The sequence below is a fragment of the Hippichthys cyanospilos genome, chromosome 4 (genome assembly GCF_059441005.1).
Source record: "Hippichthys cyanospilos isolate Australia breed blue-spotted pipefish chromosome 4, RoL_Hcya_1.0, whole genome shotgun sequence".
NCBI classification, from domain to species: Eukaryota; Metazoa; Chordata; class Actinopteri; order Syngnathiformes; family Syngnathidae; genus Hippichthys; species Hippichthys cyanospilos.
The window spans coordinates 5,654,606-5,675,624 of NC_142372.1; the positions used below are offsets into that span (position 1 = coordinate 5,654,606).

The 21,019-nt window shown below is 38.6% G+C and overlaps 1 protein-coding gene across 1 annotated transcript in view; it reads right to left on the reverse strand.

Moving 5' to 3' along the window:
* Window positions 1-21,019, reverse strand: part of ntrk3b (neurotrophic tyrosine kinase, receptor, type 3b) — a 203,723-nt gene that overhangs the window by 24,859 nt on the left and 157,845 nt on the right. Inside the window, exons 14-16 of the mRNA XM_088413455.1 lie at window positions 20,159-20,347; window positions 5,716-5,846; window positions 1,929-2,101 (exon numbers count right to left, since the gene is read on the reverse strand). Coding sequence (XP_088269581.1) covers window positions 1,929-2,101; window positions 5,716-5,846; window positions 20,159-20,347 — 493 coding nt within the window. The remainder of the gene's footprint in view (window positions 1-1,928; window positions 2,102-5,715; window positions 5,847-20,158; window positions 20,348-21,019) is intronic.

A 21,019-nucleotide genomic window follows, 5' to 3' on the forward strand; every position in this document is an offset into this window, starting at 1 on the left:
CGCCAATTTGTACGACAATCAACCTTTTTTGCACAAGTCATTTGGGGGTTCATCAGCTTTAATTCTGATGATAAACCCGGCTTTAATTCTAATGACAAACCATTCAATGCGCTTAACTTCTCTTTTGATGAAGGCATTCTGAGCTTCGTCGGCTTTAATTCTTCAACTCTTTGGTCGTGGTCAATTTGAGGTTCGATTGCTTTATTTGAGACGATGGACTCGGAACCAAAGCCGCGCGGCGCTTGTACAGCGGAGCCGATTTGCTCATGGAATCACCAAAGCACGCGGGCATATCCTCCGCGAATGTGTGTGTGTGCTTGCGGTCCCGCTCGCATTTGAAGCTGGATCAATACCGGACAAAAAAAGACACGTTACGAGCCAGTGCGTGAATTTGTGAAGTTTTTCTGCTGGGGGAGATCCTTCGGCGGGGGGAATGATGACACTCTTTCACGCTAGGTGCAAGATGTGGCCGATTGCCTTAGCGGCGGTCACATCGAATGAACGCGCGTGACGTGGGGCAGCGAATCAATGAGAACATACAGTCCGTAGCACTTAGGCGCATTGTGGATTTTTAATGAAGCTTGTCTTCACAGCTAATGCCCTCCCCGGTCTTATCATATTGATGATGTAAACCGCCTCCGGTCACTGAATCGTCAAACAGATTGGTCGCCGCAACAAATGATGGTAGCGTGAAAAACTAACTCGATTATTTCTGGTCATCCTGATTGTTTCTGTCATTCAAGATAGAGGAGATAATTGCATGTGTCCATGAACGACTAGGCGTGCAGTAGAGCGGTTATTTTGATTCGGTAGCATCGCTCTACAAAATTCAAGAGTGAATTGAGAAGTGCCGCTGAATTCCTAATCAGTTCTTGTCACGTTCTGTCGGTTCCTTTCCGTTGTGGGGTTTCTGTTTATTTTTGTTTTGGGGTTTTGTTGAGTTTCCCTCGCGTCTGTCTGTTTTAGAGTGATTAGTCCCACCTGTCGTCCAGCGTGTTCCAGCCCCCGTGTCTCCTCCAATCAGTTTCCCCCGCCTCTCGTTCCATCCAGCTGTTTCGTGTTTGCGTAATTATTGTCCTGTTTATTTAAGTCTCAGTTTAGTTACAGTTAGTTGTAGGGTCATTGTCGTTCGTCGTTGTTTTACGTCGTCGTCTTCCGGTCCCGAGATTAAACAAACATCGTTTGTTGAGCACGTCTCATCTCGGCTTCCCTGCATTTTGGATCCATCTTTACCACACCCCTTACCATCATACCTCAAAAACATGAGTTCCTGAATTTGAATAGAGACAGCGAATAAAAATACAATTGCAGGAAGGAATGCCATGAAATTCAACAGGTATTTCATGCGAATATTATGGAAAAGTCTTTATGTACACATTACTTAAAGGCAGTATTTTAAATGGGCCGGTACGCAGGAATACGGCATACCAGTACTTTTCGATATTAGCCAACAACAGGGTGGTCAAACTCACTTTTATAGTAGGCCATATTGTAGTTCTAGTTTATGTCAGAGGGCCGGTATGACTCGTCAGGTTCACCGAACAGACATTTGTGAAAAATGATAAACAAAGAAGGAGAAAAAGCATTCTTAAAGGCAGTGATTTTTTCACGAACATTAAGACTACTGAAATATAATAGATCTTTAAATCTCATCAGATATTTTGTCCAATCCTTTGATCTTTAAATCGAAGCACTTCAAATCAAAGGGAAAGCATCGAAAGTACACACCAGAGAGCTGAAATTTCACCCAGATGGTGACAATGTGTCCAATTTCAACATGGCGCAACAATTTAGTTATCACCCTGGGCTAAAATATTGCGAGAACGACGTGGAAGAAAATGACCCAAAAAATGGTCGATGGTCATTTTCGAGCCATTGCGTTCACTTCTATTGTTCAAGAAGGTGCCTATCGCAAGTAGGGAACTGACCTGAGGAACTTGTTGAGGTCTCCGTGCTTCATGTACTCAAAGACCATGATGAGGGGGTCGCCGTCCACGCACACGCCGTAGAACTTGACGATGTGGTCGTGCTGCAGGTTGGTCAGCAGCTCAGCCTCCCTCTGGAAGTCCTTCCTCGCCGACAAATTGGGATCCTTCAGCGTCTGGAGAAAGTACAAAAGAATCGGACATGCGGTCAATCTTGGGGGAAAAACATTCGCCGGGCGTTCACCTCGCAAGTCACTCTGCCGTCAGGTAAGAAACAAGATAAGGCAGCGCCGCTTTCGTGAAGTGTTTTTTTTCGGGGAAGTAATTAGTAGCTTGCCATATGAAAGTTTGGCAAGGGACGCGAGCGCTCTAAAAGATATAATGAGCTGCGGAATCCAGGCAAATGTAGATGGGCTATGACAGAATTTGGGTTATTATTTCATTACCTTTTTCATAATGCAGCTTATGCGTGACATTTTGCATTAATACGCAAACAGGCCAAATGATAATAAAAGGTCTTAACAGGCCTACTTCATATTCAATTTTTGTATTCCTCTGATTAGGTTTGACAGATTTATGCGCATCAACACATTTCATCCAACTTTTGCCAAAGAATTTCTAAAATTTTTAAGCATTTGTCCACCACAGTGTGCATATACTGTATTAGTGAGACAGCATGTATTCGTAAAAGTACAATTGTAATTTTTTTCTACAGGAGTTACAAGGATATTATTTTTGCTTGGGTTGTGTTCATTTGTTTTATATTTATATTTTTATATTTATATCTATATTTATATCTTAAAAAATAAATAAAAAATTGTGTTTAGCTAAAGGAAAGTCTAACAATGGCTTGTAGTAAATGAATCAAACACGAAGTAAATTAAATTATAATAATTGATTGCTTTATGTACTAAAATAACTAAAGTCTGTTTTTCCTAATGAAATACTCAAGCAATTGATAATAATGGACTAGATTAGTACTTATTTCCTAAAGTAACCATTTATTTTAGTACTCAAAATAAAGTGAGTGATTACTTTAGTACAAGAGCAGCCAAGGCATGGAAACGAGAAGGGATAACAGTACAGTTACTGTATACGGTTTATTAATTTAAGATTTAAGTAAATATGTGTACTGCAGTAGTTTGACGTCCATGGAGTGCCCATGGCATGTGCATTTACAGTTAACTAGTCTATTTGGTATGTATGAACCAAACCAATCATTTATTTTACTTGTATTGGACTTTACACTACCAGGATTTTCGAGCAGATCAGTGGCTTAAAAACACGATCGGTGAGCCAATCAGAATCTGGACTCAGTTGTCTATCCAGGCAACTCCAACTATTGCACTGTGAAAAAAAAAAAACTATAAAAGCACACGAAAATTCCCCAAAACGCTGACATTCAATACATGGAAAATTATGTCATTAATCAGCAATCGGCATTACAACCGATCACGGATTACTTGCTAGAGACGTTTTTCATCATGAAACACCATCCGTTCCGTCTACACAGGCGCCTTTCCGTGACCAGGCATGAACTTTTTGGGCTGCGTATTAATTCCAGTCATTCTCTTCATTCCAATTTGTCAGATATCACGAATAAATGTAGAAAACCATTGCATTATTCATAGGACATGTACTTTGCTCCTGTCCGTGACTGAATGCGCCGAGGATTTTTTTTTTCGGACGGCGGATTCTTTTCTACTTCTTATTTATGTTGTTCAAGGTGGAGGTTATCATTAATAACGCACAAGATACATTTTTTCTGCTCGTTTGGACAAGCCTGCTTGGCAACCGAGAGGAAAGGAGAGAAGAAAAATAAAAATCAATGAATCACCCGGCATAAAATTCCCCTGATTGTTGCTTAGCCTCGTCGAAAAATTCAGTTTTTCCGCAAGTAAAAACCAGAGTAAAAAATGAATGCCTCGCTCGTTATTTAGCGGGTGTATCACTTGCTGTAACGGAATCCAATTTTTTTTTTTCCCTCCTTTCTTAAAACCTCAGCGGCGCTTTGCATTTTGAGAGTTGCAGGTGCACTGGCAATAATAGACCTGATTGAGCCGAGAGACCTACCGCACTTGAAATATAGAAAAGGAAGAGGAAAAAAAAAAAAAAGGATTATTGCGGCCTCGGCTCACGCGAGTCAAAGGACCTTGAGATGGAAATACGCGGCGAAGACGGTGGGGAAATGTACGGGGGCGAGTCGGTAAAACGGCAATAAAATTCTATTACCAAATCAAAGTGCACTCTTAAGGAAATGTGTCTGGACTGGGCACCCCTCCAAAACAATACCGCCAAGTGCTCAAGTGCCACAGTAAATTGAAGCAAAAGCGCCACTGTGATTTTTCTCCTTCTCATTGTTGACCTTAAAAACGCGTCCAAAGATAACCTTGCGTGCGCAAAACGCATATCACGGACAACAACGGGCGCGTTTCATCCGGGGCCTTCAAGGTCAAGGTGTTTTTGCCGTCTTTAATCGGGTTTGCTGAGTCGGCACGCTTTAATGCGGTGTCACCCTGATTCACATTCGCCCGCGGGGAGCTGCCAAGGACAATTTAGCGACGAGTAGCGTGAAGTCATTGAGAAACGGTAGCCGCCTAGGACAAATGGCTCTAAAAGCTTCTCAAATGAGTGATCGCTCGCGTCAATGTGTCGTCTTTGTCAGGAGACGTAGTAGAAGGGGGAGAGAAACGACACGGAAGACAAACAGTGATGTAGCAGAACATGTCAAAATTTCTTGTACTTCCCTTTTGTTATTAACAAACATAAAACGGTACATTTTTTTACACGAAATAGTGCATTTTTGCCCTAGTTGTTAATTTCCCATTCTGGCACAAACTAGCCGCTAACGCTAGCTCACAAGATGCTTGGTTATGAGAAGGAAAACACAGCGTACCTTTTTCAGGAGAGGTAGTAGTTGTACAGAAATGACACGGAAGGCAAAAAAATGGTGGCATAACATGAAACTCTGTTGTACCATATTTTCCACTCTATAAGGCGCACCCCCAATCAATGACATATTTTAAAACTTTTTCCATATATAAGGCGCACTGGATTATAAGGCGCACCGTCAATTAATGACATATTTTAAAACTTTTTCAATCACAATATAGTAATACTCAAAGTAATAACAATAACTCTAAACTCTCAATTGCATAATAACTCAATGTCAATATGAGCGACCTTGTTCAACTGTAAACACACAAAAGAAACAGGTAAAGCTTACTTTATCAGTTCATTCCCCATCTACGAATCCCCATCTCAATATTAATCCATATATAAGGCGCACCTGATTATAGGGCGCACCATTAGCTTTTTTTAAAAAAATTAAGGCTTTTAGGGTGCGCCTTATAGTGCGGAAAATACGGTATATTTTTTACACAAAACAGTGCATTTTTGCCCTAGTTGTTAATTTCCCAGTCAGACACAAACAACCCGCTAACGCTAGCTAACAACATGCTAGCTTATGAGCAGGAAAACACAGCGTACCTTTTTCAGGTGAGGTAGTAGTTGGAGAGAAATGACACGGAAGGCAAAAAAATGGTGGCATAACATGAAACTGATGTAGTTTACCATTTCTGTCGTTTGCAGAATGTATGTTTTCATAATTAGGTGTGAGGTGTTTATTATTAGAGTAGTGACTTATTTTGTCTCGTTTATTTAAAGGAATTGACCAGATTTGCCATTTTGACGCAAACTAATTGCTAACGCTAGCTCATGACACGCTAGGTAATCACTTGGACTGAGCGGCGTCATGCAAACACAAAGACACACAAAGTGTAAGCCGTACCTTGACGGCCACCAGCATCTTGTCCTTGGTGGGGCTCAGGTTGTAACACTCGGCCAGGAAGACTTTTCCGAAAGCTCCCTCGCCAAGCTCCCGCTTAAGGATGATGTCTCTCCGCTTAATATGCTGCACCACTAGCATGTCGGGAGAGAGGGGAGAACACAGAGTGACCTTTTTACACAAGGAAACAACATCGCTAAATTCCACTCAATGCAGTACACACTGTCATCAAAATATGTTTGGAATGGAAAGAAAAAGGCCAGAAATAATGAGATGCAGCAGAGAATGTAAACAGAACGCAATCAGGAAGCAGCTTTATTTTAATTGCGTGTTACGCTAACTTAGCAATTAGCTGATTGGACCACGAGAACTAAATACTTACGTAAAAAGAACTAAGAAAATGAAAGTATTTTAAAGTAAATTCTGCTATGCTCCATGAGATTCAACCCTAACGTTTCAAATCTCAATTTAAACGGATGCAACACTGCCATCTACTGGCAGTGTAAGTACGGTGATGTAGACGCTTGAATGTTACTGTCGAGCTGAAAAAGAGTACTGAAAAATGTACTTGATGGATATATTCGTTCGTGCAGTAAACATTTGGATTCCGTTTGATAAATACAAACATCCATGGCAGTAAATGATTAACTGATGAAATTAAATGCCATTTGGTCATTCCTGCGCTTTCTTAAACAGTCTAATTTTACATTTAGTTTTACATTCTGGCGGGTGGTTCATTTAAATGCTCAAATGTCAGACACAATGAGTATAAACGATGTTGTCAAACGGCGGAAGACTCTCTTTAATCCTGCTTTGACTCCCCGGCAATTGGAATGTGGAATCAAAGCAGCTGGGGCAGCGAATCTCTTCTTCTCCCTGTTATTGGCGGCATCGGAACGCCACGAGGGGACATTTTATAATGAGAGCCGGCGTGTAGAAATTAGTTCATTTTGAAAAAAGATTGAGAACAGAAGGAGTGCGAAAACTGTTAGGAATAGATTTGAGTTTTTTAGTTTGACTCATAATGTTGTTTGTTTACAAAATATCATGTGTGAGGATATATATATGTATATATATGAAATTTTAGTTCATTGACGGTTAAACTGTCTTTGATGTTTCGAAGCGTTCACCAGGTTCACTGACTGTATTGTCTCAGTTGTATACAAAAACACGTGTTAGGTTCTTTGAAGACTAATCACACTTTGATGTTAGCAAACGGTGAAGGTGATTAAATGATGTTTAAAAAAACAAGTACAGTAGGTTTATTAATGTGTATTGACCTTAATGTAAACAAAAGAAAAAGGCCTGTAAATTGTATTTGAAGCCCATGAAAAATGATGAAGCTATAAGAGCATATAGACTAGGTTACTCTAGATCAGGGGTTATAAACCTTTTTTTCAATTATTTTCCAATATTTTTTTTCAGTCAAGTACGTCTTAACACAAAGTACTGTATTTACCAGACTATAAACTGCAACTTTTTTCTCGTGATTTGAGACCTGTAGCTTACAGTCCAGTGTGGCTTATCTGCTGTTTTTTTCCCCCAAGAATATATATATATATATATATATATATATATATATATATATATATATATATATACATATATTGTATATATGAATGATGTGCAATGTGTTTATATGTTGACTAAAATGCAGACTAGAATGAAGATGTTATGAAAGTATTGATTTCGAGTTATTTAACCCTTCAGTATTCTATCGATGTTATGTTGAAAACATTCATCCGTCCATCCATTTCTATAAATATGGTAGTGCTAAACATTCAGTCCGTTGAAGATAGGATATTGCCGTAAGCAGACGTGTATAAAAATAAAAGATACAAATGCAGTTTGCGAAGGAGTCACTAAAATGCAATTTAGCAAAACGTTGCTAAATGTTCCAATTTATTTGCTCTTATTTTGAAAAGAAAAATATATTGTTCCCTGTCACTGGCCTGTCATTAAAAGGCATTGAATTGGACTTGTTGGTACCAGCTGAACCCTGTTAAAATCTCATGTACCTTCTGACGTGCCTTCACATAACCAAGTGAGTGCCGAGTTGATGAAATATTTTGTCACAAAAATGTTAGGTAGCCCTCTGTTGTCTTTGGTATTTAATAAAATGTTTTTAAATAAACACAAGTACATGACCATGTTTGGAGAGATAAAATAAGATGGATGGTCGAGGTGTTGACCTTGCATGTAGTTAAAAGATGTTTGGACTGATTGCCAGCTGTTAAATATAAGCAAATTTGGATCCTGCTGACAAGTTTTATTATACACGAGGAAAGAAATATCCCAGCGGTATACTTTTAATCACATTCATCACATAGTGGATTTCTGAGTCAACTTCCACAATCTCTGCTTTCTCCTCCATCTGCGCTCTGTGTTTGTGCCCGCTGACTCACACTTTATGACTCAGTCTCATGTGTCGATCACTGCAAAGATAGCGGCGACTGTTTGGTGAGAGACGGATGTGCCTGAGGTGAAATCCCGTCACTTGTCACTGATGTCGATCCGCATTCGCTCACATCTAAATATTACACCTGTTTTGTGACTTTGGTCATGTGATGTTCACAAACTGAACCGGAATAGGTTGTCAGCTGAGCCCCGAACGACCGCGATGTTACATCCAGTAGAGGCTGACGTTTTTTTCAGGAATCCCGCGCGAATTGGGAGTCGATTTAAACTTCAATCACAGAATTGGGACAGGACAGGATAAAAAAGTATGCCAGGGTTTGACGTGAATGTGGGGATTGTGGACTGAAGGCAAGAAGTAGATGCAGTAAGCCATTTAACGAAACAAAAAGATACCAATAAATCGGAACCAGAATGCGGGAAAAACAGGACAGCAAATGCTTCCGAAGACAAAAGATAAGCATGCAGCTAAACATGATAATGATCCGACACAAACCGAACGAATACAGGTCATTAAATACAAGCCAGACTAATGAGACAACAAGGAACACCTGGACAAGAGACAATTGGAAAAGGGAGCTGATTGGCTAACACAAGGGAGCGGGGTTGACAAACACAGGTGAACATAATCAAAGTAAACAAGACCCAAACACAAAGGGGAAGAAAACATGAACAAAAGCGGAATCCAAACCCAAAATAAAATCGGACCATGACAACGTTAACAGGAGAAGATGGGAGTAGAATTACGCAGTGGGAAAAAACAAAATAAAAACAATATTGACCATTGCGTAGTTTTTTTTTTTTTTTACTCATAAATCTATCTAAATGGGACAGGACAGGACAGGATTTTTATTTCTTTACTATGGCCTGGGATGAGACAAGATTTTTTTTTTTCTCCAGTGTTACCCTCTAATTTCCACTTAACTGCAAGTGGTAAAATGACCGGCACTTGAGATTAAAAGATGAAAAAAAAAAGACTAAAAAAGATTTTACTGCTTTATTAATAATCCACAAAAATTGTATTTTTCAGACTATGAAACATAGGTTTTTTTCTCATGATTTGAGCCCTGTGTCATAGTCCAGTGAGGCTTATTTGCATTTTTTTTTTTTTTTTTTTTTTTTAGCCACCAGGAGTCCATTGAAATGGTATGATGATAAGAAATACAACTGAAAAGATGTGAATCGATGAGTCCTCAGAAATGTAGTATTAAAAACATAAAAATTAAATATAGATTAAATATAAAAGTTGGTGACATATGATTGTCTATAGGAATTATGTGCATTGTGTTTATATGTTGACTAAAATAATCATCTACTGGAAAAATAAGGGGACAGAAGAAGACTCTATTCAAGTATTGATTTTGAGTTTGAACTGCTATTTAACTCTGTAGTATTCTGCTGAAAATATCCCTCCATCCATTTTCTATAAATATGTACAACCCTAGTGTGGATAATTGGCAACAGATAACACACGGAGGGATGTTGGTGCTGAACATGAAGGCATGTTCAGTCTGGTGAAAATAGAATGCTGCTGTAAGATGGCATTCAAAAAAAGTTTGAAATAAAAATAAAACAAATAAAATAGCTGCGGCTTACATACCGGTGTGAATTATGGTCCGAAAAATACGGTTAGAATGCAAAGACGCTTACTATAGTACTGCTGACCTGTACTTTTACAACTCCCACAGCTGTAACAAAAGGCTGTACATAAAACACAATATACTGTAAATAGTAGGTTATTTAAAGACACAACTGTGATTTTGTGACTTTTACAGACAAAAAAAAAAAGAATCCATCCCAAAAGAACTCACAAACCACTTTTGGTACTGTATCTGAGGAGCGGCGTGTAAAAAAAAAAAAAAATCCACTTCCCACTGTGAATCTTCCCGACTGGGCCGCCGACGCGTTTGGCTCAGGAAGCCAAGGTGTCTCGATCTCGGGGATGAGAATTATTCATGATTATTGAGCGCGGTAACTAGCGAGTCGCTCATGTTTGAGCGGCTAAATGGGCTCTCCGTCAGGAAGCGGAACGCTAGTGTCACTTTGCTTGCTTGCGGCGCAGCCATTTTGGCCACTGGATCTGGCACCCCTTCAAAGCCATTTACAACGGCATCCCGAGCAGAGCAGCCGCACTGACAAATGGATGAACAATGAGCGACGCGGCGGCGAGAATATTGTAGACTATTGCATCAAATATGCATTTGATAGTCATTTGCTACTCGTGGTGACTAAAATGTTGTGTTCCAAATAACTAGCCTATCACGTGCGGGATTAAAATATTGAAAATGTGCTTTGTGACTGTCTCATTGTCTTCTTGGCATACAGTGAGATCACAATAACAAATGAAGCAAAGCGACATTAGCCATGTGGGAGGATTGCGGAGAGATTAGACAATTGTCCGACGCCGGCCTGTTTGAGTATAGCGTGAGCAGATGAGGCCAAGAAGAAAAAAAAAAACACAAATGTGTTGTTACTGGAGCAACACGAAACGTTTTGAACTGCTCCCTCACAGCAAAGGGTTTGAATCATGTCAGCTCAGGACTTCATGTTTGTGCCAAAATGTTCTCATTGGCTCCCACACTCCGTTTGTTGAAGATTAAATTGTCTTTAGCGTTAAAAAAAAATACTGTCACGTGTGGAAGAAACGCAGACAAGAATGGGGGGGGGGGGGGGGGGGGGGTGCAGAAGTAGATTTTACACAGACAAATCCAATATAACCATGACTAGGAAAATTAGACTCGGAAACTAAACTTGGAACATTGACTTGTTATTTAGAAGAAAGGAATCAGGAAGAAACTAGGAACAGCTATGATAGACAGCTAAATTAGGAAAATTAGACTCGGAAACTAAACTTGGAAAACTGGAACCCTGACTCGTAATCTAGAAGAAAGGAATCAGGAAGAAGGAATAGAAACAGCTCTGATAGACAGCTCAATTGATTTCAACGTTTCACAAAACTTAAAAAAGAAAACTTATGAGAGTCATTTTAGTTAGCTACAAACGTAGGCATGCTAACCTTACTGAAGACATGTATGCTATATGTAAGGAAGATGAAATTTTCTCCTTTGCTCACATCAACTTCATTTACCAGTAACTGCCCTCGACAAAATAGCCTAAAATAAATAAATGAATAGTGTTCAACTAATATGAAATCCTATATGTTAGTTTGCTGAGGAATATTTTTCTTCATGTTAAAAAAAACACGTATGAGAGATTTAAATGCTACATGAATTTTTGGTTCATTGCAGACCCTACGTTGGGTGTAGAAACAAAAACACAATACTATTATTTGAATTTATATTGCACTATTAAAAAAAAAAAGAAGAAAAACATTCAATGCCAAAGACATATTTTCACGTTTTTTAAGAGTCTCGATATTCACTCCTAGATACAATCTTAAGTATCGATTTAAAACCTAAGTATCTGGAAATGTCCTTAATGTACTTAAGTATTGATTTAGTACTTAAGTATCTGGGTTTGAATGTCCGGACTCTTAAAAAACGTGAAAAGACGTCCCTGGCATTGAATGACTTAAAGACTAAATTGCTGTCAATATTTCACGAAAGCCGAAGCCTAAACCACGACTTTTAACTATCTATTTCATTTTATTCCCGCAAACGCTCGGCTTTTACTTCCCGTTTGTCAAATTTCTGCGCAGCTGTCGCATTTCGTCACCGCGTTGGAGCAGCCGCGACGTACGTTAACCTTCGTTTTCCTCGGCACTCTGAAAAGTGGCGAGCCGATTAAATCTCTATCCCAGCGCTGCCATCAACACACATGAATTCATTTGTCCCCGCTTGACCCGAGGGCCCTCCATGGCGGCAAAACGTACTCCTCGCGGGAGATGGACTCGGTTGGGTCGAGCCACCACAGCTTTTGTTGCGTACCTGCGACGATGCGTGTCTTTGTTATGCAGCCACCCGTCCCATTCTCCCAAGGGTGTCGTGTTTTCAAAGTCCTCTTGGTCACGTAAGGTTTTCTCCTGCCTGTCAATCACGCGCGGTATGTTTTTCGTGCGGGAAAGAGAGACCGCGATACTCAAATCCGTCCTATTTTTGTCGAAAAAGACGTCAACACTGACTGTAAAATGTCGGGTTCGTCAATTTGAAATGTTTTTGATGTTACCAAAAACTCGTTGGTGGATTGAAGACACTTGATCGTCTAGGACGGTTATAAAAATATACGTTAAGCTAATTCAAGACGCTCAATTGTCTTAAATGGTTACATGCAAAACAAAGACTTTAAAGTTCTGAGGCTAAAGACTATATATTTTTTTTGACTTGGTGGAATTTAAAACAGCACTAATAATGTATTAAGTATACAACAATCAACTCTACTCCAGTATATATATAAAAAAAAAAAAAAGTTGGATGTTATAATCTGAGAGGCACAAGTGATTTAAAAAAAAAAAAATCCATGGACCAACAAAACACAAATGTGTGTCTCTGTTAAAGGTGTTAATTCATGGAATAATTTCGGAATAGTCCTGAAAAAACGTGTATCATGTTCTGTTCTATTTATGACGTATTATATTACTTTACTATATTCTATATAATTGACCTAGTATTTATTTTATATGTAACATACAAATGAAAACAAGGTGTAGGAACAAGTTCTTGAACTTCTTCCAACTTCTTTTGAACATGTGTACTACTGAACTATTTCTCTTCTTTATTTTTTTCTCTTTTCTGTTTATTGATGTTTATTATTTTACTTGATCTTCTTCTTTTTCATTTGTATTATGTTTATATGTTAAAAAAAGGACATGTACCGTATTTTCCGCACTATAAGGCGCACCTAAAAGCCTTTTTTTTTTTTTTTTTTAAAGCTGATGGTGCGCCTTATAATCAGGTGCGCCTTATATATGGATCAATATTGAGATTGGGATTCGAAGACGGAGAATGAACTGATAAAATAAGCTTTACCTGTTTCTTTTGTGTGTTTAAACTTGAACAAGGTTTCTAATATTGACAGTGTTATTGTGCTATTGAGAGTTATTATTTGAGTTATTATTGTTATTACTTTGAGTATTACTATAATGTGATTGAAAACGTTTTCAAATGTGTCATTAATTGAGGGTGCGCCTTATAATCCGGTGCGCCTTGTATATGGAAAAAAGTTTTAAAATATGTCATTAATTGAAGGTGCGCCTTATAGTGTGGAAAATACGGTAATTTGATAGTATGAGATGAATTTTAGAGGGCTATAGATTTTTTTTTTTCCACTCAAAATGCCTGATTCCAAGATGTTTTCATTTTCATCACAAACCCACATCGCCCGGCGGCTGATTCCCGAAACGCGGCTAGGCCAGAAGCACTAAAGACGTTATAAAGAAATTGACCAAAAAGAATATCTGGCAGTTTTCAGCGGTCGTTCCAGAACAAGAAAAAAAACAAACAATAATAGCGTAATCATTACCCCAGCGCAACCTCGCAGAGTGAGAGTTCCCCCCAAAAAATTACTGTTCGTATAGGAAATACAGAGCGAGCTTTTCTTGTCTGTCGCTAATAACCCCATGAGGACGCAACAATGCTAAGCTAAACTAACTCACGCTCCTCCTCCTCTTCCGCAGCCATTGTTCATCTCGGGCCGGCGGGACGTAACAAATCCGTAATTAAAAAAGCAATCCGAGCGATTAAACAAAGCCACTTGCTGCGAGACAGCGGATCCCAGCAAGATAGCAATCTGTCATTAGGCTAAAGAATTGTCCTTTGCCTTTCTGCCTTTATCTTGCTAATGCGGACGACGGAATTGGCCTTTTTTTGCCTAACGCCGGGCGGATTAAAAATAACACCGAAAAAAAGCTCTCAACGAAACATCCTAATCATTCGCATCTTAACTGTTTACCCCCCTTGTGCAACCAATCCAATTGTCCCTTTTTTTTTTTTTTTTTTTGAAACGACTTCGTTCCACTTGAGTGGCCTTCATGATTCCGTGCGTTCATTTGGAGTTCGAGGACAATCTAACGGCGCTCACGTTATTTATTTGCATGACGGACAGCTATTTTGGGAGGGAGCCAAGATGGAAAAAAGACATCACGCGCATGCCTGCTGATTTTGGCTAATTAGCATTAGGAGTAGGAACAGAAGATCAATATCTGTTACACTACTGAACGGCTCTTCAGCCATCCATCATGCAAACATCAAATATCGATGTGATAGATGTCCAGCATCCAAGTACTTCAAGAAGATTTTGATCTTTTACTTTGATGTTGTACTAGAACCGGAAATTCTGTTTTAACGGCGTTCCGAGTACCGATTTGAACATTTCCATTGTTTTGTGACGATTTGACAGTGCCCAGATGCCCTGATCACGCAATTTTAATTGCAATTTATCCAATGAACGAAATAAAAATGAATCTAAAAGGTTTATGTTCACATTAACCTCGTACGGGAACATGAACTACTTCCTCCTTCCGTCTGTCAATGAATCATGGGAAATGAAGTCAGACAATTAACAAGTTCATCTTTCTGGTGGTGGCAGATTCTCACTGTGGAATAGTGAGGTTTTATAAAAAAAAAATAAAATATATATTTATATATTTTTTTTAAAAATCTCACGTTCAATGATCGACAACTACTTAAATGCACAATAAGTTATTTTAAGCACTCATACGAGATCCAGTCTTTAGCATGCGCCCATTTTGACTCTGACGGCGACCAATAGCAGACCAGCACCTTAGTGACTCCGTGACTCCGGCCAATAGCTGACCAGTATCTTAGGGAGTCATGTAGCCGACCAATAGCAGACCAGAATTCTAGTGACGTGAGCAGTGACGCGTGTATATTTGTACGAGCGCGGAACGACTCGCTGTCACGCGCGCACACTGTCCGCCATATTTGAGTTGTCGTAAGACAAAAAAAATAGCATAAAGAGGCGACAAAAAAAAAACGTAGCGGTCCACTTTGTAAAGTGAAAATAATGTAAGGCAGGGACATCGTAAACCGGGGGTCCACTGTATTTGTGGGAGCTTTGACAGGGGATGCTGTCGTGTACTTTACACCGAAAAGATGTCTCTGTATGACTTCTTTCTCGACATGATCTCTTTTCACCTATGAAGCCCTTTGAGACTTCGGTGATTCAGGGCTATACAAATAAAATTTGATTGATTGATTGATTGACAGTACCTGGCAGGTTCGACTCAAGTTCAGGTAACGCTTGTGTCCAATTTTCATGGACTTTTTTGAGACAGTAAATCAGATCTGCCTTGTTACGTTAAAATTTAAATACACAAGACTTAGCTGGTGGGTGACTAGAAGATGATATACTCATGAATAAACCATTTATGGGGCGGGGGTGGGGGGGGTGGGGGTGTCAGCTATGTTGAAGGCGTGCGCATTTTATCCAAGCACATCGTCCTCTGATTGAAATGGCGGACTGGGCTTGACCATCACATTCCTGATGGACACGTTGCTGCCGAGAGAGTGTGTGTAGGTGTGCGCGCGCGTGTGTATGAGGGGGGATACTGGCAGCAGACTATTCCCTTGAATACGAGGCTTTCAACTAAATGAATGAATACATTACAGATCGGTGGCTAGCCATCAATAATGCAGCTCTACTGTATCCGAGCCGAGTAAAGCTCTTTGCCGGACAATAGGGGTGGGGGAGGGGGGGGGGGGGGGGGCTGAGACCACCCCTGACACAATCCCCCCCCCCATAGGACCCAGGGCTGCCGCAGTCACGGCCCTGCAGAGACCACGCAGGCAAACAGTAGTCGGGAGCCGCACTAGCAGTCCGCCCACATCCGCACTCTCATTCACAGGTTGACACTGCCTGGCAAACACCTACACACACACACACGCACATGAGCAAACACACACACTGATAAGCACATGCATTTCCTTTCCCTGGGCGTGCGTCCTGAGGGGAGCGAACGCATTCATATTCAGCGCAGGCAGAAACAGTCGGGAGCCATTTTGTTTTCCCGGCCAATGACTGGCAAAGCGGAGGCCATTACGACCTTGTGATGAGTTCTGGGATTTTAATATGATGCACGTCGAGACTAAAAACAAGGGGAGTTTCAAGAAAGAAAAGTCAAAAAGTTACGAAAATGTAGTCATGGTTTTTCAAGGATAAAAGTTGTGCATTATAGAGAAAAAATAAACATATACAAGGGTAACGTAAAAGGACTATAATAAGAGAATAAAGGATTTTTGGAAAGAAAATCAGTAGTTGTTTAAGTGTAAAGATTAATGAGCAAAGTTGAGTCCTTGAGAGCCGGTATCCTGCACGTTTTCGATGCTTCCCCTCCAAACACAGTTGGTTGAAATATTTGTCCACTTAAAAAAAAAAAAATCAACATAAAGCGTCAGACCTGTTCTTAAAAATAAATCATTATATATAAATATTTGTCCACAGAAAAATATTGAATTTAAAGCGTCTGCTTTTGGAATTACAGTCGTGATCTGTTCACAAAAATAAATCATTACCTTGATTATTAATAAATATTTGTCTACAAAAAATAAATAAAAAAATATAAACAAATAATCAACATAATATGTCAGACTTGTTCTCAAAAAGAAATAATTATAAAGAAATATTTTTTCCAAAGAAAAAATGAAAAGTGTCCTCTTTCGGGATCATAGTAGAGATGTGTTCACAAAAATAAATCATTAACTTGACAGGTAACGAGTGGTGACACGTGATTAGCTGCGTCGAACCATTCTGGTATGGGGGAGAATCTGGCTTTTTAAAATCATGAAATCGAAAAAACGGAATTGAATGACATAGAATTTATTTGATGAACTCATATTTGTTTAATGATCTTATATTTTCCCCAAACATCTAATGAATTCAATAATTACTTTTAAGGGATTTGTTTGTTTTATTCAAAATGTTGAAGTTCCTTCAAGTACCCCCAGGGGTACCCGTACCCCCATTGCCCCCACAACCCCAGAGGGATAAGGGCTGCTTTCAAGGAAAAGGATCTTACTATTTAAGAAAAACAACACATTTTTCTCTCTCTCGCGTAAGAAGATGTAGCTTCACAAGAATAATGTCATAATTTTTTTTCATAATCGTTTTATTTCATACTATTGGGAAAAGGACATCACGGGGGAAAGAAGAAGTTATATCAGAGGGGGAGCGTCCTGGGGGTAAGGAACACATTCATATTCCGCAGAGGCAGAAACGGTCGGGAGCCAATTTGTTTTCTTCGCCAAGGACTGGAAAAGCGGTGACCATTACGACCTTGTGATGAGTGTTAAGATTCATACAATTCCGCACTTAAAGGAAAAAAAAGTCTACAGTGTTCCTGCAGTTCATCATCGGCACCCTGGCTATAGTACCAAGTATTTTAAACAATTTTTAAATGATAATATTTTACAATATCGTTTTTTAGGATACTACGTTTTTGCGCCTTATTGAACAATAGGGGAATAATACAACACAAAGAGAATAAACCAACTCATCAAGTAGCTGCTGTTGACCACTGCTCACGCCCAGACACTCACACGCATCCCCATCATCACGTGCCATCCAAAGAGGGGGAAAGTTATATTTGACTAATAGTTTTATATTTTTCAAGTCGTATATTTTGAATGAAAATGTTTCTGGCATGACGTAGCATTAAGATGGGAATACAAGTATTTAAAAAAATACAGTATACATAAACATAAAAAAAAGTCACATGTTCAAGGAAAAAATATATTTTATGTGAATAAATGTTTTCCAAGATGAAGAAAAAATCTTTCATGATTTTGAGGGGAAAAAAAATTGGGATATATTCCATTTTTTATGACAGTCATGTGAAAACAAAGTATTACAAGAAATGTGATCAACAATAATATTGTTTTTATTTTATTGTGTGGAATTAATTGTAAGATTACAAGAGTAGAGATTTTACTAAGAAATTTTACAGATTATATTTCATTTTACACAGGAAAAAATATAATTTTGGGTAGTGTAATTAACAAAAAACGAATATATATATATATATATATATATATATATATATATATATATATATATATATATATATATATATATATATATATATATATATATATATGTAAAAATATAAATAAATATGTATGTATATATGTGTGTTCATCCATGCTCCATACCTCCAATTTTCTGACCATATTTCTAGTCAGAAAATGTATTATTTTCTATTGAAAAATGGTTGTTGTTTTTTGTATTTCTTTGTTTTCACTCTAATCTTGGGAGGGTTAAGAAAAAAAAGAAAACTCTCCTTTTTTAAATTACACCCAAAAAAAATCTTGAAAAAAAAAAAAAGAAAATTCCACTACCGTTCTTTGTTTCATCCTACAAAAAAAATGACTCGTCTTTCCACCCTAATCTGAAAAATGTGAGATTTTTTTTAAAAATTATTTTAAAAACATCTTTATTTTTATTTTTAAAACATCTGTAGATATTTGAGAACATCTTAATCCTGGAGAGTGGAGTTGTTTCCCTGAAAAAGCTCTATAATTTATTTATTTAATTTCACACACACACACAACGCAGGTTGAGTATCACGAGTGTAAGGAACGCTTTCATATTCAGCGCAGGCGAAATCAGTCGGGAGCCATTTTGTTATTCCACCCACCGTCGGAAAAGCAGTGGCCACCGTGACCTTGTCACGGCTTACGATTTCACAACACCCCGCGCGCTCTCTTTTTTCCCGAGGTCCGCCGACCATCCGAACGCACCTCGCATCCAGCGAGCGACTTCCGCGCGCAGGTGGAAGTTTCATTGGAGTGTCATTTATTCATTAGCCGGCAATCAGACGCTGCGTGCGCAGCATGAGATGTCATAAATCAGCCGACGACCGGCCATTAACAATTCATGCCATTCATAATACATAAGAGCCCTCATTTATTTATCACCTCTAAATGGGATTTCCTTCCCTCGCCTTCCGTCGCCGCTCCGGTTCGCACGTCGCCGCCTGACCGACGGCCATTTTGGGAGCCGGCCAACCAAACGCGGAGTGGAAATCGCGCCCGCGTGTCGTTTTGTCGGGTTTCTAGCGACGGCGGCTAATTAGGCCTTAAAGTGATCTTGCGGCAGGCGTATTTGCGTCTGAGTTGATTCTGTATGAAGAACGCTGCCAGATGCTCGCGCCGCATGGCTCTGCACAATAGATGACAGCGCATTACGGCGAAGGCCTCGGGGGTCTCAGCGTGTCTCGTTGTAAAGATAAACAGCAAATTACGGCAGAGGTGCATCCTGGGACTTGACTGGAGTCCGTATTACCGTGTGGATCGTTTTCAAAGCAACTCAGAGGTCAAAAAGTAGCGACGCGTAGGACGACCAACGTGAAAAATTTGCTTTTCTCGTTGTCGTGATAAAGCGGGATTCTTGAAAAACTTACAAGGACGGTTGGATTTGAAAGTGGAATGATTCGATTTGGTTCGACTCGGGTTTTGACTCGGTTTTATTGGGTATGATGCGATGATTTTGCGCTTGTCATTTTCTGATGCATAACTCACCTCTAAAAGATGAATCAATAGCTACCTTGATAAATTAAGACGTGGAACGATTCATTTCAATTTCCAGTCCAGTTCAATTTTTCACGCCCCTTTTATACTTAAAAAAAAAAAATGTCTGTCTGTCTGTCTATCTATCTATCTATCTATCTATCTATCTATCTATCTATCTATCTATCTATCTATCTATCTATCTATCTATCTATCTATCTATCTATCTATCTATCTATCTATCTATCTATCTATCTATCTATCTATCTATCTATCTATCTATCTATCTATCTATCTATCTATCTATCTATCTATCTATCTATCTATCTATCTATCTATCTATCCCATTTAGCTAGCTAGCTGAATAGATATTTTGCTAGATAGCGAGTAGCTAGCTAGTTCTCTATCTATCTATCTATCTATCTATCTATCTATCTATCTATCTATCTATCTATCTATCTATCTATCTATCTATCTATCTATAAAGTTTTATATAATATGTAATATCTTGCGTCAGAATTCAGTGAGAAATAAACTGATTTTTATATTTTGCTTACTTTTTGGCAACACCAATTCAATTTCTTACAGAAACAAACTGAAGGTGTACTCACGGGTGGCGGGCTTGTTGCAGTTGTGTCCGTGTCGGAAATACTGCGGGTTCTCCACCACGGGGATGCGAGTCATCCCGATGACGACGGCGTCCGGTCCCGCATCCAACGTGCACGGGGTTATTATCCCGTGGTTGACGTGGTGAAGAGGGCTGGCCGAGTCTTCCTCGCCGCTGATCACGGCCACCGGACCTGAAACCACACGCAACATTTTTTCAGCATTGGATGTTCAAATAGCGCATATTTGAGTTTTACATAAAAGCTCTGATTGTTTATTGAAGAAAAGAAGTGTATTTTTAAAGAAAGAAAACAGAAAACATTATTGGATGAGAGGTTACATGCACTAATATGCACTATACGTACTGTTTATACCTACAAATATAAATATATACAAATATGATAATATAAAATAAGGTTTTATTTAAAAGATCTGATTGTTTTTCTGAAAAAATATGTTTTTTAAGACAAAAACAAAACATTATCGTATGAGAGGTTTTAGGCACTAATGCATATACACACTGTTTATGCCACATATATGCTTACAAACAAAAATGCTAGATAAAAATAAGGTTTTATTGAAAAGATCTGGTGGTTTTATTCAAGAAAATAAGTGTTTTTTCTTTTAAAGAAAAAAGGAAAAGGAAAAAAACACAAAACATTCCCGAATGAGAGGTTATATGTACTAATATATATATATATATATATATATATATATATATATATATATATATATATATATATATATATATATATATATATATATATATATATATATATATAAAAAGAGTTAATGTTCAATCTTAAGTTGTAATTTTTTTTTTCTTAAATGTTTTATTGCAAAATATTGATTATTTGAATTTGATG